This window comes from Spermophilus citellus (genome assembly GCF_964194105.1).
Source record: "Spermophilus citellus genome assembly, chromosome: 4".
In the NCBI taxonomy this organism is placed as follows: Eukaryota; Metazoa; Chordata; class Mammalia; order Rodentia; family Sciuridae; genus Spermophilus; species Spermophilus citellus.
Genome location: NC_138185.1, coordinates 138207050 through 138231236, shown reverse-complemented (window position 1 = coordinate 138231236; position 24187 = coordinate 138207050). Strand labels below are relative to the sequence as shown.

The window sequence follows — 24187 nt, the reverse complement described above, 5'->3', positions numbered from 1 at the left end:
CTCACTGAGTTGCTTATTACACCTCACTTTTGCTGAGACTGGCTTTGAACTCACGATCCTCCTACCTCAGCCTCCTGAGCCGCTGGGATTACAGGTGTGTCACCTGTAGCTTAATCAGGAATTTTATTTGCTATATGAAAAGAGAACATCATCCCATCTGATTCAAATGTATGATATGTCAAGGTCATTGTACTGTCATGTGTAACTAATTAAAACAAATTTAAAAAAAAAAGAGAGAACATCATGAATGATTCCTATTTGAATGTGTAAAAAAGACAAGCATTCCATGACCTTCAGGTTAAAATGCAACACTTGCTGGCTGGGGATATAGCTCAGTGGTAGAACACATCTAGCGTGCATAAGGCCCTGGGTTCTATCTGTAGGATTGCAAAAAATAAAAATAAAAAAAAAAAATACATGATATACTGGCATTTGTGATTCTTAGACCTATTTACTTTTCCAGACTTTTTTCTTGTTACTTTCACATGTTTACCTTACCACTCAGAATTGCTTATTATTCCCTAAACAAAAAATAAGTTATTACATCTGCAAGTATTTATGTATGCTATTCCCTTTGTCTGCATGGCTGGTCCTTCATTCCTTTTTCTGCCAAGATTTGAACAAAAATATTTTTTCAAACATACCAAAAAGCAAAGAATTTTACTGTATATTCATCACCTAGATTCTAGAATTAACATTTAATAATGCTTACTTATCATAAATACTCTTTTCTCTTTGGTGAAAGTAGGGTACTAGGGGTTGAATCCAGGTGTGCTTTACCTCTGAGCTGCCTCTTCTCTGCCCGCCCCCCCACCTGCCCTTTATTTTTTTTGAGACAGGATTTTACTAAGTTGCTTAGGGCCTCAATAAGTTGCTGAGGCTGGCTTCGAACTTGTCTTCCTCTTGCCTCAGCCTCCCAAGTTACTGGGATAACAGAAGTGGACCACATGCCTAGCTATATCCCCCTTCTTTATTTAATTAATTCCTATTTTTCCTTTAAGATTTATCTTCTCATAGAAGATCATCAACATTTTATTATTATAATTTTTTACTTCTGTCTATTCTAAATTGAGAATTCCAGGCTACATAATTCCAAGTGCTCACTTTGCATTGGCTTCTCTAATTCTATTTCTTAAATGCTTTTCTTGCTTCAGGGTCTCTGCACACATTCTGCATAGAATCCTTTCCCCTTACTGCACTCTTTTTTATTTATTTTAATTTTGAGATAGGGTCTCACTAAGTTGCTAAGGCTGGCCTTGAACTTGCAGTCCTCCTGTCTCAACCTCCTGAGTCTCTGTCCTTTATCAACTTCTTCATCTGGCTAACTTCTAACTAATCCTTCAGGTCTCAAGTTAAATGTACTTTCTTAAAGAAAACTTCCCTGATTTTTACATATTTATTGGACACAATATCTTTATTTATACGTGGTGCTGAGGATCGAACCCAGGGCCTTGTATGTACTAGGCGAGCACTTTACAACTTTGAGTCACAACCCCAGCCCCACTAAATTAGATTTTTATATGTAATTTTCCTTTATAACACTTTGCACTCTTTGAATTTTATTTGTGTGAATTTGTTGTCATTAGTCTAATCCCCCATGGAATTGTATCCATTTTATTTATCTCTATTTTTCCATCAGTAGTACAGAATCGTGTGTGTGTGCGCGCGCGCGCGCGCGCGCACATTTTTAAAAAATTGAATGAGTAAATGTCAGACTTATGCAGCTTTAAAACCGACAGGATCTTATCAGTAATCTTGAATTTAGTTCCTGCATTTTATAGATGAGGAATACAAGATCCAAAGAGGTAAATGTTTTATCTGTGGTGTTTGCTAGGGTCTTAAGTATATAGACTCCTTGTTGCAAAGGGGATGATACCCTTCCTTATTATTTATTATAATAAGGCTTATACTCAGGTATCCACAATTAATCTGGTGAAATTCTCTGTGAATTTGTCTTTTGTTTTTTGTTTGGGGTCTATGTGAAAAATGTTTATTCTTGTTAAGAAGGAAGGTAGGAAAGAAAAATAGTATATTAAAATGAAAAGATGTTCAACATTATTGATTATTAGGGAAATGCAAATCAAAACCACAATAAATAAACCACAATACCACCTTACAGTCTTAGGATGGCTGTTGAAAAATAAAAAATAACAAGTATCAGCAATGATATAGAAAAACGCACCTATGTCTATTGTTGATGGGAATTAAAATGATATTTGCTGTGAAAAACAGTATGGTAATTCCTCAATAAATTCAAATTAGAATTACCATATAATCCAACAAGAAACAAAAGTAACATCTTGGAGAGAGATTTGAGTACCTATGTTTACAGTAACATTATTCACAGTAGCCAGAAAGCAGAAGCAAACCAGATGTCAGTACGTGGATAATTGGGTAAACAAAATGTGGTATTTCCATACAATGAAATTATTTAAAAAAGGAAAGCCAGGTGGTGCCTGTGATTCCAGTGACTCAGGAGGCTGAAGTACCAAGATTACAGGTTCTACAGGTTCAAGGTTAACCTGGGCAACTTAGTGCAAGAACCTGTGGATGTAGTTCATAGCTTATTGGTAAAGTGCCCCTACATTCTATCCCCAGGACTTGAAAAAAAAAAAAAAAAAAAAAAGGAAATTCTGACATACCATGCATGAACAAAAGGTTTTTTTTTTTTTTTTGTACTGGGGATTTTACCCAGGGATGTTTAACAATGAGCCACATCCCTAATCCTTTTTACTTTTTAATGTTGAAATAGGATCTCATTAAGTTGCTCAGGGTCTCACTGAGTTGGAGGATGGCTTTGAGCCTGTGATCCTCCTGTCTTAGCCTTCCAAGTCACTGGGATTACAGGCATGTGCCACCATGCCCAATACAAAAAGAAAAATTTCATGTTATGATTTTAATGAGGTATCTACTATAATCAGATTCATAGATACTAAAAATAGAATGGTGATTGCTAGGAATTAGAGGTAGAAGAGAATGGGGAGGTTTTTTTTTAATGTTAAATGTTATAGTTTCTGTTCTGCAAGATGAAAAGAAATCTTGAGATTGGTTATATAACAGGGTGGATGTATACACAACAGTATTAAACTGTATACTTTAAAATCGTTAAGATGATAAATTTTATGTTACATGTATTTTTTTTAATACTTGTAGTTGTAGATGGCACAATACCTTTATTTTATTTATTTATTTTTATGTGGTGCTGAGGACCAAACCCTCTACCTCACACGTGCTAGGTACACACTCTATCACTGAGCTAAAACCCCAACCCTTTATTTTATTTTTGAAACAGTATGCCAAATTGCTGAGACTGACCTTGAACTTGTGACCCTCCTGCCTCAGCTTCCCAAGTCGCTGGGTTAACAGGCACCATCATGCCCAGCAAATTTATGAAAATTTATTTAGGCATGGTGTTTCATGCCTGTAATCCCAACTACCCCAGAGGTTTAGGCAAGGGGATCCCAACTTAAGAGCAGCCTTTACAATTTAGCAAGACCCAATCTGAAAATTGAAAATAAATAAATAAAAAGGACTGGAGATATAGCTCAGTGGTAGAGTGCCACTGGGTTCAACCCCCTAATACTATTAAAATTTTTTTAAATTACCATAATAAGTAACATAGCAATTGTTTTGTCTCCAGTCTTTTTTATTGTATGTTGTGTCGGTATGCTTAAAAATTAAAAAATTAACTCACATTGAAGACCATATTCATGTACATTAAGTGTTTCTACATTGAGATAATTTGGGTAACCACATATCAAATTCAGAATAAGACTTGATCCCTGTCTTTGGTGCTTTGGACTCCTAATTCACAGTGGTTTCATTAATAACCACACCATATTTTCTTTCCTTTTAGGAATCCAATACTTTAAGAAATAAGAAAAGCTCTCGAAGAGTCAGCTTTGCAGATACTATAAAGTAAGTTGAAAGAAATAATTCAAATGTTATAGGTAATGCTTTTTTTGTGGGTCAAATTGAAAATGTTAGAATGATTTGGATAATCTATGGTTTTTATTATGTATTAGAGAATGGTTACTTAAAAGATTCTTACTGGCATTATATTTAAAAGAGAAACATTGAGAAACAATGATATCCACTTTTACTACTGTTATTTAACATATTGAAGGTCCTAACCAAAAATACTAGAGAAAGTAGTTGGGATTTTAAATATTAGAAATATTAGGGTAAACCTATTGCCTTTTGTAGATTAAATGATTTTTTATTAGGAAAATCCAAGAATATCAACTGAAAGTTACTATTGATAAGTAGCAGGATACAAAATTAATATATGGAAACCAATATCTTTTATTCTATTATTTTACTCTTTTTTTTTTTTTTTTTTGCCTTGCTAGGGATTGAACCTAAGGCAAGTGCTCTACCACAGAGCTATATCCACAGGCCACTGTAATTCTTATACATAGTGTTCTCATTATCATTTTCTTGATGTTCAACAGTGTATTCATCTTTCCTGTTTGATTCAAAAGAAATCAAAGATGTTCTTTTTATTTTATTTTTTAGGTTTTTTATATTACTGTGGATTGAACCTAAGGCCTCACACATGCTAGGCAAGTGCTGTACCACTGAGAGCTACATTCCCAATTCCCCAAAGTTGTTTAATTTAGAACTGAAAAATTTTTTAGGCATTAGGGGTATTTTGTCATTCAATTTTAGTTTCTTTTATAGGCAGAGAATGTTAATCTGTATTATTTTTATTTCTACAGAAATTCTTTTGAAAGGATTCTCTTTAGAGAATTTCTATAGAAATTCCAGGTGCAATGATGTATGCTTGTAATCCCAGTGACTCAGAAGGCTGAGGATTTCGGGCTTGAGACCAACCCTAGCAACTAAGCAAGACCTTGTCTCAAAATACAGAAGGATTGGGGAGGGGCTGGGGTTGTGGCTCACCATAGAGTGCTCACTTAGCATATATAAGGTTCTGGTTCGACCCTCATCACCACATAAAAATAAATAAATATAAAGTTGTTTTTTTTTTTTTTTTAAAGGGGCTGGGGATGTAATTCAGTGGTAAAGCTTTCCTGGGTTCAGTCCCCAGTACCCATACCCCGCCCCCAATTTTTTTGTTTTCTTGTATATAATAAATCTTTGTAAACGAACCATAGGTACTTGAAAAATCAGTATATTTTGTGTTTTCAATGTGCACAGTTTGATATATAAAATTATATTCACATTACAAATTGTTATTGGGTCCTCTATAATCTTACATAGATTTGATTCCTTTACTCTTGCATGAATTATGAGAGAGGAAGTCCGTCTCATTCTGTATCTCACTCTGCATTTCTAATAGTTTTGTTCGTTTGATTGTACTGGGGCTTGAACCCAGAGGAACTTTACCATTTACCTACATCCCCATCCCTTTTATTTTTTAGACACAGGGTCTAAGTTGCTTAGGGCCTCACTGATTGCTGACCTGGAACTTGTAGTCCTCTTGCCTCTACTTCCCAGTCACTGGGATTATTGGCATGCACCACTGCACTACCATACTCAGCTTTAAGGCAAGAATTGGTGTCAGCTAACTAGTGGAGGTGCTATGTGCTATTTCTGGGAAAGTATTTCCATTGAGAGCCTCTTATATGAATTATTTCAGTCTTAATGTTAGTGTGAACATGGGGTACATGTAGAAATACAAGGAATTTCTTGTGGGGTTTTTAGAAAGTCCTTGAGGTGGTACTTACCTGAGATAGTCTGGATTGAGTTCTTTCCCTTTTCCCAGATTGTTTTGTCTCAGTCTGACAAAAATGATTTCATCTTGGTGTCAGGAACCTTAGAAAACAGTCAAATTTTTCATTTTATAAATGAGATAATTAAAGCCACAGATGTGATTTGATACTCCCAAGATAATATTGGTAGTGTCAGAGCTATGATTAAGAATACTGTATAATTTATTTATTGATTCCTGGCTCATTGCTTTTTCTGATGTTTCCATTTGCCTTTGCTAAATGTTGTTAAACAAGTTCCACTCTTTCTGTGGAAATAATCCAGTCACCATACTTTTATAAAATAGCTCTGGGATATTAGAATTCAGACTCAAAACCAGAAAACTTGGAACAAGTTCTGGTTTCCTTACTAAATAACCCCAGTTTCCTTCTTTTTAGGATGGAAGTAATAGCCCTTACATATCTCAGTGTTTTTGCATGGTCAAAATCAGATAGTATATGTTAAAACAGAAAGTGTCAAAAGTATTACTAAACGATGTAATTCTCTCCTAATTTAATTGTTAGAATTAACATATATTTCCCATTACCTCATGAAAGTTTCTTAGAGTACATGAACACTCTGACATGTGGATGAATTTCAGATCCTGAAAGTTGAGTTGTAAAAATTATAGGAGGCTGTCTACTTGCGACTGGGTAATTAATAAAGAGGTTTGCTTTGACTCATAGTTGTCGAAGTCTAAGAGCATAGCATTGGTATCTCCTTCTCTTTTGGTGAGGGTCTCATGGCAGAAGAGACTTCAGGTGTAAGAGACATACAGAAAGTGCCAGTTCACTTCTTAAGAACCTGCTCTGATTATAACTAACCCACTATCAAGGAAACTACATTAATCCCTTTGTGAGGGTGGAGCTCCATGTCTTTCTTACTTTAAAGGTCCTGACATCTCTCAATACCATTACACTGAAGACCAAGCCTTAGCATGAATTTTGGTGAAGATAAACCATACTCAAACCATAGCAGAAACTGTTGTTTTGGACTAAACATCCTAGACAACTGATAAATCTAAAAATCAAAATGGAATTACTCATTAAATTTTTATATTGCCAAACTAAAAAAACAAGTTGTTACCTGACTTTCCAAGAAATCAGGAGAGGCAGAAAGTCCAGTTTCCCAATCAGGCCAGTTTCAGTCAGCATAATGATGAAATTCTTTCTGCTTTTATCCTTACCCGTCCCCAAAATAACTTGAAGTAGTCTGATATTAACTAAGCAGTTATATTTCTGTGTTCTGTCTTTCTGTCTTAGCCTTGTTATAAGGAAAGTAATTTTGAAATAACTGATCCACTTTTTGTTCTTTGTTTCTGCTTTCTGCAGCCCCTTTCTCTCTACTCTGCCCATTGGAATACTTATTCTATTTTATGAAATGAAATGTTGCCTGATTATAGAATTGCGAATGAAGCTAATTAAGATTTTTAAATTTGGGCTGGGGATATAGCTCAGTTGGTAGGGTGCTTGCCTCATATGCACAAGGCTCTGGGTTCAATCCCCAGCACCATAAAAAATAAAAATCTTTAAATTTGCCATATTTTTTGATAAATTGTTTGTTGATGATGTTGTTTAATATCACATAAACCACTGAAATGAGCTCAATGACAAGCTAATTATTATTATTATTATTTTGTGTACTGCAGAGTGTATCCAGGAGTGCTTAACCACTGAGAAAAATCCCCAGCCTTTTTTTGTATTTCATTAAGAGACAGGGTCTCACTGAGTTGCTTTAGGACCTCGCTCAGTTGCTGAGGCTGGCTTTGAACTTGCAATCCTCCTGTCTCAGCCTCCCAAGCCACTGGGAATATAGGAGTGCTCCACCATGCCTGGAAAGATAATTATTTCTATGAAAATTATATTGAATGTCCAGGGAAATTTTGGTAAAGGTGGATTTATTTTTAAAAATACTTTTGGGTTGGAAGTTAGCTCAGGATAGAGCACTTGCCTAGCACGTACAAGGCCCTGGTTTCAATCTCTAGTACTGGGGGTGAAAAAGATTTCAAATTTGGCACGAATGAGACAACTGTAAAGATAAGGAAGCAATTGATGAAGATAATGTAGAAGAATTTTGTGTTTTCATTATTTTGCAAATTTCTTTCAGTGTATATTCCACCTTATTAATGTACTAAATCTGCATTGTTAGATCTATAGTCAGATGTCAGGTTGATATAAGACATATAAATTAAAATTCACGGGCTGGGGATGTGGCTCAAGTGGTAGCGCTCTCGCCTGGCATGTGAGCGGCCCGGGTTCGATCCTCAGCACCACATACAAACAAAGATGTTGTGTCCGCCGAAAGCTAACAAATAAATATTAAAAAATAATAATAAATAAATATTAAAAAAATTAAAATTCATTTATATGTCTTGAACAAAAATTGTATCAAATACAGCTTTGTAAATATGAGCTCAGATGTTGAAGTCATATTTGGGCTTGCATTTTGGGTCTTCCACTTAACAGTTATATGGCTTTAGGAGCTGCTTAAACTTTATGATCTTTAGTATCTACATCTATAAAATAAAGTGGTAATCTTTATAAACATTAAAAATGCATGTGAAGGGCAGGAGATATAGCTCAGTGGTAGAGTGCCTGCTGAACATGCATGAGGTCCTGGGCTCAATCCCCAATACTGCAAAAAGAAAAAAACATGTAGAGCTGGAGACGTAGCTCAGTAGCAGAGTGTTTGCCTAGCATGCGTAAAGCCTTAACTAGGTTCAGTTCCTGGTTCCATAAAAACAATAACAACAACAAAAAATGCTTATAAAGAACGTGGTGGCACACACCTATAATCCCAGTGGCTCAGGAGGCTGAGGCAGGTGGATCATGAGCTCAAAGCTAGCCTCAGCAAAAGTGAGGTGCTAAGCAGCTCATTTTGACCCTGTCTCTAAATAAAATATAAAATAGGTCTAGGGATGTGGCTTAGGGGTTGAATGTTCCTGAGTTTAATCCCTGGTACCTGTGAGAAAAGAAAAAAAAAAAAAAGAACATAACACAGTGCCTGACATAAAGTCTGTATCCAACCTGTGTATTGCATTTATTTTTAATATTTTTGTTGTTATAGATGGACACATTTTTAATTTATTTTTATGTGGTGTTGAGGATTGAACCTAGTGCCTCACACATGCTAGGCAAGCACTCTATCACTGAGCTACAACTCTAGCCCCTGTGCATTGCATTTTTCTAATTGAAATAAAATTATATTTCTAATTAAGAATAGCTTCTGGACTGGGGATATAGCTCAGTTGGTAGAGTGCTTACCTCACACACACAAAGCCCTGATTTCAATTCCCAGCACCTCCAAAAAAAAAGAATAGTTTCTATATAATGAACAATATTTTATATTAGCGGAATTAGCATTAGAATGAACCGGCCAGCTTCTATCAGACAGATATCAAATGTTCCATGAAGGTCATTCTTAATTATGCCAATGTAAAGGTATCCCTTCCTCCTGAGTCTATGCTTCCTTATTAGAACTGTTAACAAAATTCAGCTAAATAATGTTTATAATCATTGTTCTTACTCTCTACCTATGATGGAAGTTATTTGGGGCCAAGGATTAGATCATGTGTTGTATCCCAGACTGTAGTATAGTGCCAGGCACGTAGTGAGTACTTATTAAATGTTTGTTAAATAAAATGAGTATTTTAGGTTACTGAGAGGGATCAAATAATGATTAGGTGAGAGTTCATTTTTAAAAAACCATAATTTTGCCATACAGTGCTATATGCCTATTATCTCAACAGCTCAGGAGGCTGAGGCTGGAGGATTGCAAGTTAAAATCCAGCCTTAGCAATTTAGTTAACCCCAACCAGCTTAGTGAGACCTTGTCTCAATAAAAATAAAGGACCCGGGGTTATATATAGCTCAATGGTAGAGCCTTTGCTTGGCACACGTGAGACACTGGGTAAGATCCTCAGCATCACATAAAAAATAAATAAAGATATTATGTCCGTCTTTTTAAAAAAAAAAAAAACTTTTTGAAAAAGGGCTGGGGTTGTGGCTCAGTAGTTAAGTACCCCTGGGTTCAAGTCCTAGTACACACACAAAAAAGCATGATTTAATGTTGTAAGCTAATTTTTTTAATATTTATTTTTTAGTTGGACACAATATCTTTATTATTTTTATATGGTGCTGAGGATCGAACCCAGGTCCTCACACATGCTAGGCAGGCTCTCTACCACTGAGCCACAACCCCAGCCCTCGTAAGCTAATTTTGGCATTTGAAATATTAATAGTATATGGTATAGCAAAGAGAAGTCCAAATCAAAGTATTCTTTATCTTTTTTTCAAAGTATTGTTTTTGGGGTGGGTGTATAGCTGTGTGGTAAAATGCTTTTCTACCATTTGTAAAACCCTGGATCAGTCACAAAAAATATTATCTTTACCTATCTCAAAACAAACTATAAATGAACACCAATAGATTTAATTAAAAATCAAAGATTTTTAGTAATTTTTATTTTCTCTTCTAGGGTCTTCCAAACAGTGTCTCATATGAAAACAGTGAGAAAGTCAGAAATTATAGGTAAATATATTATTGCAGTCTCTGCTAATCTGTTTTCTTTAAAATTTCACTATGACTATCTAACCAGATAATCAATAATAATATATTATTGTTTAAAAAATACAGCTCAAATCTGGGAATGGTGGCACCCACCTATAATTCCAGTTGTGAAACTGAAACAGAAGGATTCGGAGTTCACAGTAAAGCTCGGGGAATGTAGCAATACTTTATATTAGCAATACTTTATGCTCTGCCTCAAAAAAAAAAAAAAAACAAAGTATAGGGCTGGGGTTGTGGCTCAGTGGTAGAACACTCACCTAGCAGGTGTGAGGCCCTGGGTTCAATCCTCAGCACCACATATAAATAAACAAAATAAACATTAAAAAAAAAATTGTGGGCTGGGGATGTGGCTCAAGCGGTAGTGCGCTTGCCTGGCATGCGTGTGGTCCAGGTTCGATCCTCAGCACCACATACAAACAAAGATGTTGTGTCCGCCAAAAACTAAAAAATAAATATTAAAAAAAAAAATTCTCTCTCTCTCTCTCTGTAAAAAAAAAAAAAAAAAAAAAAATTGTACTTTGAGTCATAGGACAGAATGTAGGGTAGATAGTAACTTCTTTTTAAATTATTGTTAATATCCTTATGTAAGCTGGGCTTGGTGGTGCACGAAGGCTGAGGCAGGAGGATCGCAAATTCAAAGCCAGCCTCAGCTACTTAGTGAGGCCACAAGCCACTCAGCAAGACCCTGTCTCTAAATAAAATATATGTTGTTTGGTGGTTAAGTGCCCCTTGGTTCAATTCCTGATACCAAAAAAAAATCCTTATGTAAGTTTTCTAATGTTTTATTGTATATCCTTGGACAACTTTAATTTTATTTTATTTTTAGAAACAGAAGCAGGAGAAAATGTTCTATGTATTCAGTAAGTAAGACATTTATGATTACATTTAAAAAGTTGTTTATTTCTATTAAATGAAGTCCCTTAATATTCTTTTGCTTTTTATTTTTTATCCCTTTTGTGGAATACTTAAGGTTAATTAAAAAATAAAATACTTTGCAGAGTTTAATATATGCATTGCTGTATCTGATAAAGATGTTTGGTGTAACAACTTAGTTTTAATATAGTATGAAACACTATACTTTTATATATATAAACCCTTAATTTAATTAGCTAGTACAAACATTAAATAATAAGTCTTAGATTTTTTTTCATTAAGTTAGTCTTTCTTGTTGTGGTAGGAATACAAGTTGAGTATGTGTTGTCCAAAATACTTGGAGCCATAAGTATTTCAGATTTGGGAATATTTGCATAAGAGATTGCTGGTTGAGTATCTGCAATCTGAAAATCTGAAATGCTCCAAAATTTAATTTGGCACAAATGAAAAGATGCTTATTTACTTATAAGACACATACAAATGAAGACTGTATTGAAATATTTCTTTTTTTTCAAATTAGTTAAGGATGTAGGTTAAAAAAAAATCATTGCTAGTGAGAGTATAAATTATAAAGGCAATTTGTTAATATCAATCAAAATTTTAAGTGCACATGCCATTTTCTTGGTAATTTCGTGTTTGGAAATTTATGTCATCAATATAGTTATAAATATTTAAAATGAGGAATAAATAGGGTTATATACTGCAGCATTTATTGTAACAACAAAAGATGAGAAAGATCCTAAAGATCCATCAGTAAGGAATGTTTAAATAAACTGCACATTTTCCATATAATTGATTAATGTGGCCAAGCATGGTGGTGCAAGTAATTCCAGCAGCTGGTGTAATTCCAGCAGCTCTGAAGCTAAGGCAAGAAGACTGCAGTTCAAGGCCAGCCTCAGCAACTTAGGGAGACCCTGTCTCAAAATAACATAAAAGGGCTGGAGACGTGGTTCAGTGATAGAGGGCCTCTAGGTTCAATTCCAAGCGTACACCCGCCTCCCACAAACTGATTATTGTGCAGGTAGAGAAAAGAAGATTGTATAGTAAATAGAAAAATATCCAAGTCCTATTATTCAAGAGAGAAAACAACATATGAAACAGTACATAGTATATCACCACTTGTATAAAAGACGGATGAAGAAAAGCTTGTATGTGTATATATTAATTCATGTGTGTACATATATACAATGAACATGTATTATTTACACATTCATAAAATATCTCTGGAAGAAACTCCTAAGATTGTTTGCCTAGAGAGAAGAAAACCTTGTTAGAGAATTCATACTGGTTTTATAATTTATTAACTTTTAAAGAAATGGAAGTAATAATATTCACAGTTTCAGAAGGTACAAAAGAGCAAAAAGTGACAAGTAAAATTTATTATCTTTTGCTGATCTACTCCCCACAGATAACTACTGTTATTATTTTGTGTGTCCTTGGAGAAATTTTCTATATTATTTCAAAGTACATGTTTATTTTTAGCTTTTTAAAAGACAAAAATGGAACCACGTAATAGTTTGTTATTTCAATTTTGTTGCATAAAAATCTAAAAGTTTTCTAAGTCTCACCAGGGCAGCATGCAATTCATTTTGGGAATGGAAGGAATTTCTCCTGCATCAGGAATAAAAATTTGTGATGCAAATTTGAAAATAGAAAGAAAAACTCAGTGTATTATAATCCATTGTGTGTCTGAACCAACATTTAGTCAACTTCATATTGGCAAACTCTTGGGTTGTTTCCTTTTATTAATTTATTTTTAAGGCTAAAGTTTTAGAAAATGAATTGCTTTACAGATCATTCTGTATTTTTAAATAAGCAAGCAGTATGTATTAAGCATATTTTAACAGTATTCTTGATTCAACAAACCAGTAAGACCATTTACCAAACCATTAAGTCCTTTAATTATCTTGTAATTTTTTCAGCCTCTATTAGATAAGTCATTTTTTAAAGGATCTGTAATTTTCTGCTGGTTACCCTATGAAAACCCTTCACCTTGCCTAATCTTTTAACTGTTTGGATTCTTGGTAATTGTTTGGGGAATAGATTACAAAAATGCCTTTTGATTTTTAGGAATAAGAATTCAGAAGATAATTATTGTGAGATTGCTGGTGAGTATGACCAGAATACTTTTCTTGTAATTTACCTTTCTCTTAATCCAAATTTCTTGGTAAGTAATATCTACAAGAAACATGGAAAAAATATAAGGAGAACTTTGTTCTTTTCACAGATTTTTTTAATTTAAAATTTCATAAATATGCTATGATTTCTCTCAAACATGCTATTCCTCCTGTTTTTCCTTTCCTGAACTCCTGCTCACTCAGCCATTCACTGAAGTTAGGAATCATTCTGAACTCTTCCTTCATTTCCCATATTCAGTAGAGTCCCTACTTTCTGTAAGTTCTGCCTCCTAAGTATCTTGCCAATCTGGCACTTTTCTCTTATTTTTCTTTAATTTAAGTCTTTGTTATTTTCTATAACATTATATTTAACTATTATATTTAATATTATATTTAACCACCTTCCTGCCCTGCAGGGGCCACATTCCCATGACATGGCATTGAACCCAGGAGCATTTTACCTCTGAGCTACATCCCCCCCCAGCCCCCCCCCCCTTTTTTTAGTTGTAGATGGACACAATACCTTTATTTTGTTTATTTAGTTTTTTTATGTGGTGCTGGGGATCAAACCCAATGCCTCATGCGTGCTAGCTGCATGCAAGTGCTCTATCACTGAGCCACAACCCCAGCCCTATCTAGCCCTTTATAAAATTTATTTTGAGATAGGGTCTTGCTAAATTGCCCAGGCTGACCTTGAACTTTTGATCCTCTTGCTTCAGCCTCCCACATAGCTGTAATTATAGGCATGTGTAATTATAGGCATCTCCATACTTCTAAATATTAAGTTAACTTACAGCTTAAAACGGTTCAATGATAACTTTTTTACTTACAAGATAAAACCCATATCCTTAGCCCTGACTTAGAAAGTCCTTTTTTGTTTGTTTGTGGTGTTGGGAATTGAGCCCAGAGCCTTGAAACAAGCACTCTACCAACTGGGCTATATCCCCAGCCCTTAGAAAGTCCTTTATAATTTGTCTTGTCTTCTTTTCCAACCTTATGTCCTCCCTTTGTAGGTAACTTGTGCTCTAGCCCATTGATGGATTATTTGCAGTTCCGTATATGGACTTTTTTTCCGTCCCCTATGCACTTAAAAAATGCTGTTTCCTCTATCTAAGTGCTATTCCTACTCTGATTTACCTATCAGTCTTCTTAATTTTTCACTTAGCTTTTCACGTAGCTTAACCTCAGTGATATTCAAAGTAGCCAGTCTACAAATTGTCTACAACAGAAAAGGAATTTGTACCACAATGTAAATTATATGTGGTATTAAGTCACTGTTTAGTTCAGCTAAACATTTTTTTCTTAGTAAGGCTTTTTTGTACCAGGGATTGACCCAGGGTTGCTTAACCACTGAGCTACATCCCCAGTCCTTTTTGTTTTTTTATTTTGAGATAAGGTCTCCCTAAGTTGTTTAGGGCTTCACTAGTTGCTGAGATTGGCTTTGAACTTGGGATCCTCCTGCCTCAACCTCCTGAACCCTGGGTTTACAGGCATGGGCCACTGTGTCTAGTTGTAGGAACTTCTTGATGAAGGAATTCTAATATGGCTTGCATTTGCTGTAAGCTCCTTATCTCATCATGAATTGGTAATAAGAGTTCATAGACTGGCACTATATTTCCAGTAGTACTGGCTCAAATCAAGCCTTTTTAAACAAAATCATGGCGTGAGCCACTAAGTTCTCTGCTTTTATTTTTCAGTCCTTTTTAGAATTTATCACATTGTATTTTAGGTATTTATCGTGGATTTTCAGATATTAAACTACTAGCTCTTTGGGCTGGGATTGTAGCTCAGTGGTAGAGCACTTACCTAGCATGTGTGAGGCACTGGGTTCAATTCTCAACACTACATATAAATAAATAAAAAATATAAAGGTCCATCAATAACTAAAAACATACTTAGAAAAAAAAAACTACTAGCTCTTCAAGTATAGACATTTTTTCTTGTTCTCCTTTGTGCCTTACAGATAATTGAGAGTTTTTTTGCACATGGTAGGTCTAAATCAATAATTGTTGAATAAATGAATGGAGTCCTGATAGAAATAAGGCTTTTACTAAAAGGCCTATAATTACTTCATCATGTGCACTAAAGGTTTCCATAAACATACATGATGCATAAATGTATTTTTTAGTGTAGTATAACATCTTCTTCAGTATTTATTTCCAGAGTCCAGTTTGATACCTAAATCTTTATATTTCAGTTCTAAATGTCTTGAGTCTAATTTTTCTTTCCCATTTTCACTTTTACCCTAACATAAACACTTACTTGTTATATCTGAATTATTTGCAGTAGTTTTCTCAGTGATTCATTTTCTCTTGACTCTTCCTTATATTTTTTTGTTACTTTTCTAAAATGTATATTTTATAAAATGTGTTTTATTTTATAATAAATTTCTTTTATCAAATGGATATCTGTCATGAGAACATTTCAATGCCTTAACATTGAATAAAAGACCCTTTAAATCTTACCCTTTCTCAGTAATCTGTTTCTTTTAACAGAGAAGTAAAAAAGTAATAGTTTTAAGTTTTCCACCTTTTAGTAAAGTCATCACCACATTCTAAAAACATTTTGTTCAAAGAATACAATAATTCTGTATTTGTCAAAAAAGAAAACAATTAGGAGCCACAAGTATAACTCAATAGTAGAGCACTTGCCTAGCATATATGAAACCTTCAGTTTATAGCACTGCCATAAAAAAAGACAAAAGTCATAATGGAATTTAATTTATAAGTCTTTATGAAGAGCTTATAATTGATAAATACTTGTCACTAATGAAGGAGCTAAGAAAAGGAAAATATGTCTGCTGTTAATAATATATTTTTTCTGACTATAATGTTTTCTTTTTTCTCAATAGGAATGAACACCTTGCTTTGTGCTCCCATTCAGATCCAGATGCAACAAAGAGAGGTAGGAATTCATCCAAGTAATGTCATATTTTAATCTCCATAGTTAAAACATACACACAAACAAATAATGGTAATGGAATGATTGAGGGATGACTTAACAAGATGAAAACATAGACTGGGAAAACTTCCCATCTTGGCATTAATAAAAATAGTTAAATCATTGCCTTTTTTTTTTTTTTGATACTAGGGATTGAACCCAGGGGCACTGAGCCACATCCCCAGCCCTTTATTATTTTGAAACAGGATCTCACTGAGTTGCTTATGTCCTCGTTAAGTTGCTGAGGCTAGCTTTAAACTGTCTCAGAGCTGCTGGGATTACAGGCGTGAGCCAATTTTCAGTCATTTTAAAGGTTGTGTAATTAACCTTAAAAAAAAATTTGGGGGGTGGGGTACTAGGTATTTCATCCAGGTACTAGGTAGTTAACCACCCAGTGTGACTTTCCCACTATGCTACATCCCCATTCCCCTTTTTTTAAAGTTTTTGTTTTGAGACAATCTTGCTAAGTTATTTAGGGCCTTGCTAAGTTGCTGAGGCTGGTCTCAAACTTGAACTCCTCCTCCCTCAGCCTCCTGAGTCACCAGGATTATAGGTGTGTGTCACTTTGCCCAGCTAACTTTGAATTTTTAATTTTCTGAAACACTAAAATGTAAATTATTCAGATTTTAGAAAAAAATTTAATAGCAAATGTTGTGCAACATACCACACCATTGATAAGTACACCAGTGTCATGAAACCATCACTGAGAATTGTTTATATAGAACATGTTATAAATTACTTTTATAAAATTTTATTTTGGTTTGGTCTTATTTTTTTATTTTTTTATAGTTTCCATTTACAGAACACAACCATGAAAGGAAACATGCAGGTGACCAGACAGTCATCTTTTCAGATGAAAACCAGATGGACCTTACAGCAAGTCATACTGTGATGATTTCCAAAGGCCTTTTAGATCGTACCAAAAGTGAAAAGTCCACCAAGATAGAAACCAGATCCTTTCTGACAAACTTAAAGCACAATGCTAAGGATTCAAGAATAAAAAATGAAAAATTATCAATGGACCAAAACACTTCTTCAGAAAAAAAAAAAAATTCCAGTGATTTTATAAAAAGATTGAAAAGAGGAAAATATAGTGCTTCTCCTTCTACAGGGCCTGATAAAGAAAATTCTGAGATACTTATTTATTCCAAAGAATCAAATACTGCCTCTTCTACACATCAAATGCAAGTAGCTTTTAATGTTGATGAAAATAGTAATAATATGACTAGAATATTCCAAGAACAAGATGAGGATATGAATTTTACCCAGTGTCATACAGCGAATATTGAGACTCTGGTTCCCACCACTGGTGAGGCCAACTTAAGGGAATTTGAAGGTGATATTACAATTTACCATGATGACTGTATGGACTTGACAGTTAATCGCACTGTACAGATTTTACCCTCAGCAGATAATTTGTCTGAAAAAGAAAATCAAACTCAGAATGTCAAGCTGGATGTTAAAACAGTTTGTGAAACTAAAGTTCCAGGAAAGGAAACATTCTTTCAAAATAAAATTAATGCTAGTGTTCAAGACTCTTCCTTAAACCCTCAAGACAAAATACATATTACCAGAAGTCATATCATAGAGTCAGAAACTCAAACAGTCACACAGACTTCTAATCAAGATACCAGAACATTGACAGCGACTCCGGACTCTATATGTTATACTCCAGATATTCAAGGTTATAAGACAGTTTTTTATTCTAGTTGTAATGATGCCATGGAACTAACCAAGTGTCTGTCAAGTTTGAGAGAGGAGGAAAATTTGCTGAAGCATGATGGTAATTCTAAAATGTGTCCCAGTCCAGATGGTATCCCTTTTCTCATAGAGAAAACTATTTATTCAGGAGAAGATAGCATGGACATTACCAAGAGTCACACAGTTGCAATAGATAATCAGATTTTTAAACAAGAGGAGTCAGATGTTCAGGTAGCAGCTGCATCAATATCTGAGAAAAAAATGATGTTCCAAAATCCTATAATTGGGTCAGAAGATGAGAAAATGAATTTAAGTTGTAGCTCAGTTGCTCATAGATTTAAGGAAAGATTACAACAGAGCTCAAAAGAGCCTGTATCTATTTCATTAACTGACAAAAAGACTGAACTTTTAGCAGGTAAAGTTGTGGATTTGACTGAAAGTCACACAAGTAATTTAGGAAGTCATGCTCCTCTTGCATCTTATACTCTAATAACAAACAATACTAGTAAATCTCATTCTCAAAGTAAAAGCCCTTTGGATGAATGGGAAAAAAAGATAAAAAATATTACACCATCCCCACAACCAAACATATCTAAAAACATCGTAACTGACATCCAGAGCAAAGAAAAACATCGAAGTGTGAACTTTTTGCCCCGTCTTAATAAAGATCCTCTTCCATCAACTGATTATAATCAGAACACAGCAATAAACCATTATATAGTCTACTCTGGTGCAGTTCTTGATAAACAAGTACTACTAGGAAATAACAGACATACAGTTTTAAGTGAGCAATCTTTGTCTTCTACCTCAAAGCCATTATTTGCAACAGAAGAACAATCTGTTGTGAAAAATTATGATATTTCTGAGAAGAGTCATCTAGTGAATTCTATACTAGGCCAGAATTCTAAACTTCCTGAGTCACCGAAGAAAAATTTAGATCATCCCACACCTAACTGTTCTCATGAGAAGATGACTGTTTGTGCAGAAGGGGACCAAACTATGGATCTAACCAAGAGCCACACTGTTGTCACTGGATTTGGCCCTTCTGAAGTACAAGAACTTAGTGAGACTAATTTAAAATACAGAGCCGGCCGGCTCACAACAGTAAACAGACAAGTTGCTACAGAAGTTGAAAAATGTGATAAAAGTCCTGTAGAAAAAACTGGTTTATTTATATCTAACAAGAGGAATGTATTAGATGACAAAGCCGTACAAAAACCTGGATTTCTGATGGAAAAGCAAAATGTCAGTATTCATGAAAGGAAAAGTTTTGGTGGACTAAAAATTGATAAGACTATTGTATTTTCAGAGGGTGACGAGAATGATATGGATATCACCAAGAGTTACACAGTAGAATTAAACCATAGACCTTTATTAGACAAAAATGACTCCCATTTGGCAGGAACTTCTAAAACTATTTTGTATGCTTGTGGCCAGGATGACATGGAAATCACTGGAAGTCACACAACTGTCTTAGGATGTAAAACTCACTTAGCAAGTGAAAAAACTAGTGGGCCAGTGGATAAAACTGTAATGTTTATAGATAATCATGATGAACTAGAAATGACAAAATCTCACACTGTTTTCATTGACTACCAAGCACAGGAGAGAACTGGACTTCCAGACACATCTACCTTTGAATTAGCTAAAAGGAAAAGCCTACAAAAATCAGAAGTGGCATCTTCTGGTGAAGAAGACAAGGTTTTCTTTTTGGAAAACAATGAAAGTGATAATCCAACAGCAAAAGGCAGTCAGCTAACAGGACTGAAGAAATGGTCTAATGTTGGTCCTATAGAGAAAGGTGTAGCAGTTAAAGCTGATGATAGCATGGAAGTATCTAAATTAAACACTCGGGAAAATATCAACAATGTGGAAAAGGCTGGATTTGTGAATGAATATTTATCAGGTAAAAGTCAGAGAAGAAAAAGCCTTATGCTCAAAAATGACAAGACCATTGCATTTTCAGAAAATGATAAAAATGAGGTGAATATTACCCAGAGTTGCATGGTGGAAAAGAGTAATAAAAGTGCTCTGGAAGACAAAGAAGACTTTAATTTGGTGCCTTTGACAGGAACATCTAAAACTATTTTGTATTCATGTGGGCATGATGACATGGAGATCACTGCAAGTCACCCAACGGTCTCAGATTGTAAAACTGTCTTACCTGATGAAATTACTAGGCCTGTGGACAAAACTGTAATGTTTGTAGATAATTATAATGACCTAGAAGTCACCAAGTCCCATACTGTTTTCATTGATTGTCAGGCCACAGAGAAAATGCTTCAAGAGTACCCTAAATTTGGAATTCCTAAGGATGATAATTATGTTCAAGAAACCACTAATACACAAGTGTTAGCTATAGAAAACAAAATTGTTCTTCACCCTAAGCAAAAAAAACATCATACGATACCCTTTAATCCTACTAATACATTTTCTGGGAATCATAGTGAAATGGAAATCAAATTCTGTAGAGCAGCTATGGATGAGGAGGTCATGGAGAACATTGTAGATCAGGCCTGTACATTGGAAAAGGCCGAAATTGAAAGCTGTCACTTAAATAGTACAGACAGAAGAAATGTGGATTTTATAAGTAGTCCTATAGCTGCTATTTGTGGGTCCCTCGATAAGTCTGCCTGTTTACCTAAAGATATTTCCTCTAATATTACATTCTTACTCAATAAAGAGAAAGCCAACAGTTGCCCAGTGCAAAATGATCTTGCTTATGCAGATGATTTAGCCAGTAAATATTACTTGGACTCTAAGGGACTGCCTTTCTCTGCTTCTTTGCTAGAGAAGAAAGAAACTATTTGGACTGATTCCAGAGGACAGTTAAACTGTTCCATGACCCTGCTCAAAGATGAAGATCTGATCAAGAAGCCTCAAAATCTATCAGCTAATCAAACTTTAGTATATAGTCAAAATCTGGGGGAAATAACTAAACTTAATTCAAAGCGTGTATCTTTTAAGCTTCCAAAGGATCAAATAGAGGCCTTTGTTGATGATATCTGTGATGCTTCTCAGCCTCATCTCTCAACCCAACAACTTCCATTAACTCAAAATAGACAGAATGTTATTTGTAAATCTGAAGCAATACTGTCTAAAAGTGGAAATAAGAGCTTAAATTTTATTATAGAAAATTCTTCACTCACATATGAAAATGAGTCTAAAATACTCAATAATGAGAAACAGTTTGCTATAGCCTGTAAAAAAGAAATACAAGAAAATAATCAAACAGCAAAATGTAATACAGCTGTAGATTTTCACAGTAACTCAAATTCAGCTACACAAATCATTCAGACTCATACCAATGCTAGAAATGCATCAGATCATATAATTACTTCTAATGTTCCATGTATTAGTAGTATCAAACCAAATATGAATAATTTAAATGGAAAAACTGAAGAGTTTTTAGAATCTCAAACTGTTCCTACACTACCTCCTCAAGAAGAATTACTTAAATTAGGAGGTAAGGCACATGATAATGTGAGTGTAGTGCAACCTACAGAAATACATAATATTAACATTGTCTCCACCAATGCTAAAGATAATTGGGATGAAGAAAATAAAAATTTTCAAAATGGAGCTGACACTACCTCTGTACCATTGAAGACAGTTGTTAAAGATAAAATGAGGAGGTGTTCTTTGGGAATCTTTTTGCCTAGATTGCCAAATAAGAGAAATTGTAGTGTCACTGGTATTGATGACCTGGAGCAGATTCCAGCAGACACAACTGATATAAATCACTTAGAAATTCAGCAAGTCTCCAGAAAAGATTCAGACATTGGATCTGTTGCAGCTAACCTGAACTTAAGTCCATCTGAATATATAAATGAGGAAAATCTCCCTATATGTCCTGGTGAGATTAATTCCTCAGACACTATTAGCGTAGAAATTGAGGAAAAGTCTTTGATTGAGACGTATCAAAAGGAGATTTTACCATCTGAAAATAAAATGGAAGAAACCTGCAGTAATCAAAAAAGAACCTGGGTGCAAGAAGATAATGATGTGCAGAAGGAGAAAAAAATCATAAAATATGATATTGAGCTTAGTGATACTACTCAAGATCAGGAGGTAAGCTCTGTCTTGAACTGAGGAATGTCAGTAAGACTTGGATTTCTTTTTTTAAGTTTGTGGGTGTTCTTGAGTTTTAATTTTAGTCTTAAAATGTATTTAGTTATAGGTCTGGAAAAATGTTCTTATATAAAATCTTAAAGATTAACTGTCAGCTAGACTTTAACATAATTTATAGTGACAAATAGCACAAAATATGAAAGTAGTAAAATGAACCAATGTTGAAACTGTATAATTAAGAATTTTGTTACCGCTGGTAATTTATCAGTGTTGTTTTGTATGTGAGAAACTCTTAGGAGCACAAATATAATTTGAAAAGTCTTTAGTGTTATATAAATACTTGGGGAGTAAAAAGCATTTCTATTTAAACTGTGAAAAGAAAAGGGTGACTGAATTTTCTTGGATAATGAAGATATGTAGAAGCTGAGAGTCCATTTCTTTAATGGGTAGGAGAATGCCCAGGTCAAACTTTTAAGTTGAGAAATATTGATTTGGATAATTAGAGGGAACAAAACCTATCACTCAAATCTAGTTTTATAGGTGGGGAAAAGATTTAAAAGCTTAAACTATTGGGCTGGGGTTGTAGCTCAGTGGTTCGATCCTCAGCACCACATTAAAAAAATAAAGATATTGTGTCCATCTACAACTAATAAAAGTTTACATGCTAATATTTAGGCAAGGAATATATTGTCTTCAAAAAAACATGTAAGTAAGTAGGTATAGATGATACTGTGAAGTCAAATGATGAAAAAGCAGGACCAAATAATTTATTTGATGTTAGTCAAGGGTAGGTCTTATTAGATGAGAAGGAAAGTACTAAGTTTTCTGTATTCTGGCCAGTGCCATATGCATAGTCAATATTCCAGTCTGGTATTCTGCAATGATATAGCCAGGCTATTTGTGGCTAGTAGTTGAATAATTGGATAGGTTGACATTTAGTAGCTTTTAGGCTCTGGCTATAACATCTAAGAAACAGTTTATGAAATATGCTGCATGAAGTTATTTACATGTATTTTTAAATTACTTTTAACTAAAGACCTAGATTGCCTGATATTCTAATTATTTTTTGAGATATTTCATATGAATTATAGGTAATTTTATGTAGGTAATTATAGGTAAATTTTAAGTAGTGGTTTTAGTGTTCATCACTTAATCATTATAAGTATAATGTCATAACTATTCTGATGATGTTTCTTAATTCATAATTTCAGATTTTTGATCATCATAATGAAGGGTATATAGATAAAAATGTTAACAGTGTATTGATAAAAAGCCTGAGCAGAACCCCATCTAGTTGCAGCAGCTCTCTGGATTCAATCAAGGCTGATGGGACCTCCCTGGATTTCAGTAGTAAGATCTTTATGAAGGCTAAATTAATAACAGTCAAATGCATCCTGGACTAATTATAAATCTATTTCATTTAGGAAATATTTGAATGTTGCATATGTCTTTTCAGCATTATAAAGTTTATAAAGTGTAAAAGTAAAATAGTATTTAGTTTACTTTTAATTCTTAGTTATTTTAGTGAATCGAGAATTGCTATGCTATAGAGGAATAGAGTTTTCCTTCAGAGGCTTATAACTATTGGGGAAACAGTGAATGGAGCCTCAAAACTATAACATATTTGCCATGCTAAATGACTGCCTTCTCAGAAACATCACAATGGATGGCTTCAAGATCATGAAAACAAATCTAAAAGATAACAAAAATAAGTTCACAATTTAGATTTGACCTGTTTATCACATGAAGCTGCTTTACTTCTAGCATACCGCAGTAATCAAATGGAATCACGGTTTCTCCGAGACACTATTTGTGAAGAGAGCTTGAGAGAGGTATGTTAAAAATATTTCTCATTTGTAATGTACTGATTTTCTTGTCTTTTTAAAAAAATTCTAAGATTTCAAATGTACGGAAGACTTGTTTTCTTTGTTCTGGTCTCAACATGGCAGTTAATTACATGTAATATTTTTAGTCTACTTTTTGCTGCTATAATTGAATACTACAGGCTGGATAGTTTATTTTTCATTTTATTAGATTTTTTTTGTGCTCAGGCATACTCCCACTGAGCTACATCCCCAACCCAAGACTGGGTAATTTATAAAGAGGTTTGTTTAGCTCATGGTTCTGTAAGCCTGGAAAAGCATGACCCTGGTATCAGCTCAGCATCTAGTGAAGAAGGCCTTCTTGCTAGTGGGGACTCTGAA

The 24187-nt window shown here is 34.4% G+C and overlaps 1 protein-coding gene across 1 annotated transcript in view; it reads left to right on the top strand.

Annotated features, from left to right (window-relative positions):
* Positions 1-24187, top strand: part of KNL1 (kinetochore scaffold 1) — a 58050-nt gene that overhangs the window by 7740 nt on the left and 26123 nt on the right. The window contains exons 5-12 of the mRNA XM_081289414.1: positions 3857-3918; positions 10190-10242; positions 11108-11141; positions 13225-13262; positions 16123-16175; positions 17001-21983; positions 23195-23333; positions 23748-23815. Coding sequence (XP_081145540.1) covers positions 3857-3918; positions 10190-10242; positions 11108-11141; positions 13225-13262; positions 16123-16175; positions 17001-21983; positions 23195-23333; positions 23748-23815 — 5430 coding nt within the window. The remainder of the gene's footprint in view (positions 1-3856; positions 3919-10189; positions 10243-11107; positions 11142-13224; positions 13263-16122; positions 16176-17000; positions 21984-23194; positions 23334-23747; positions 23816-24187) is intronic.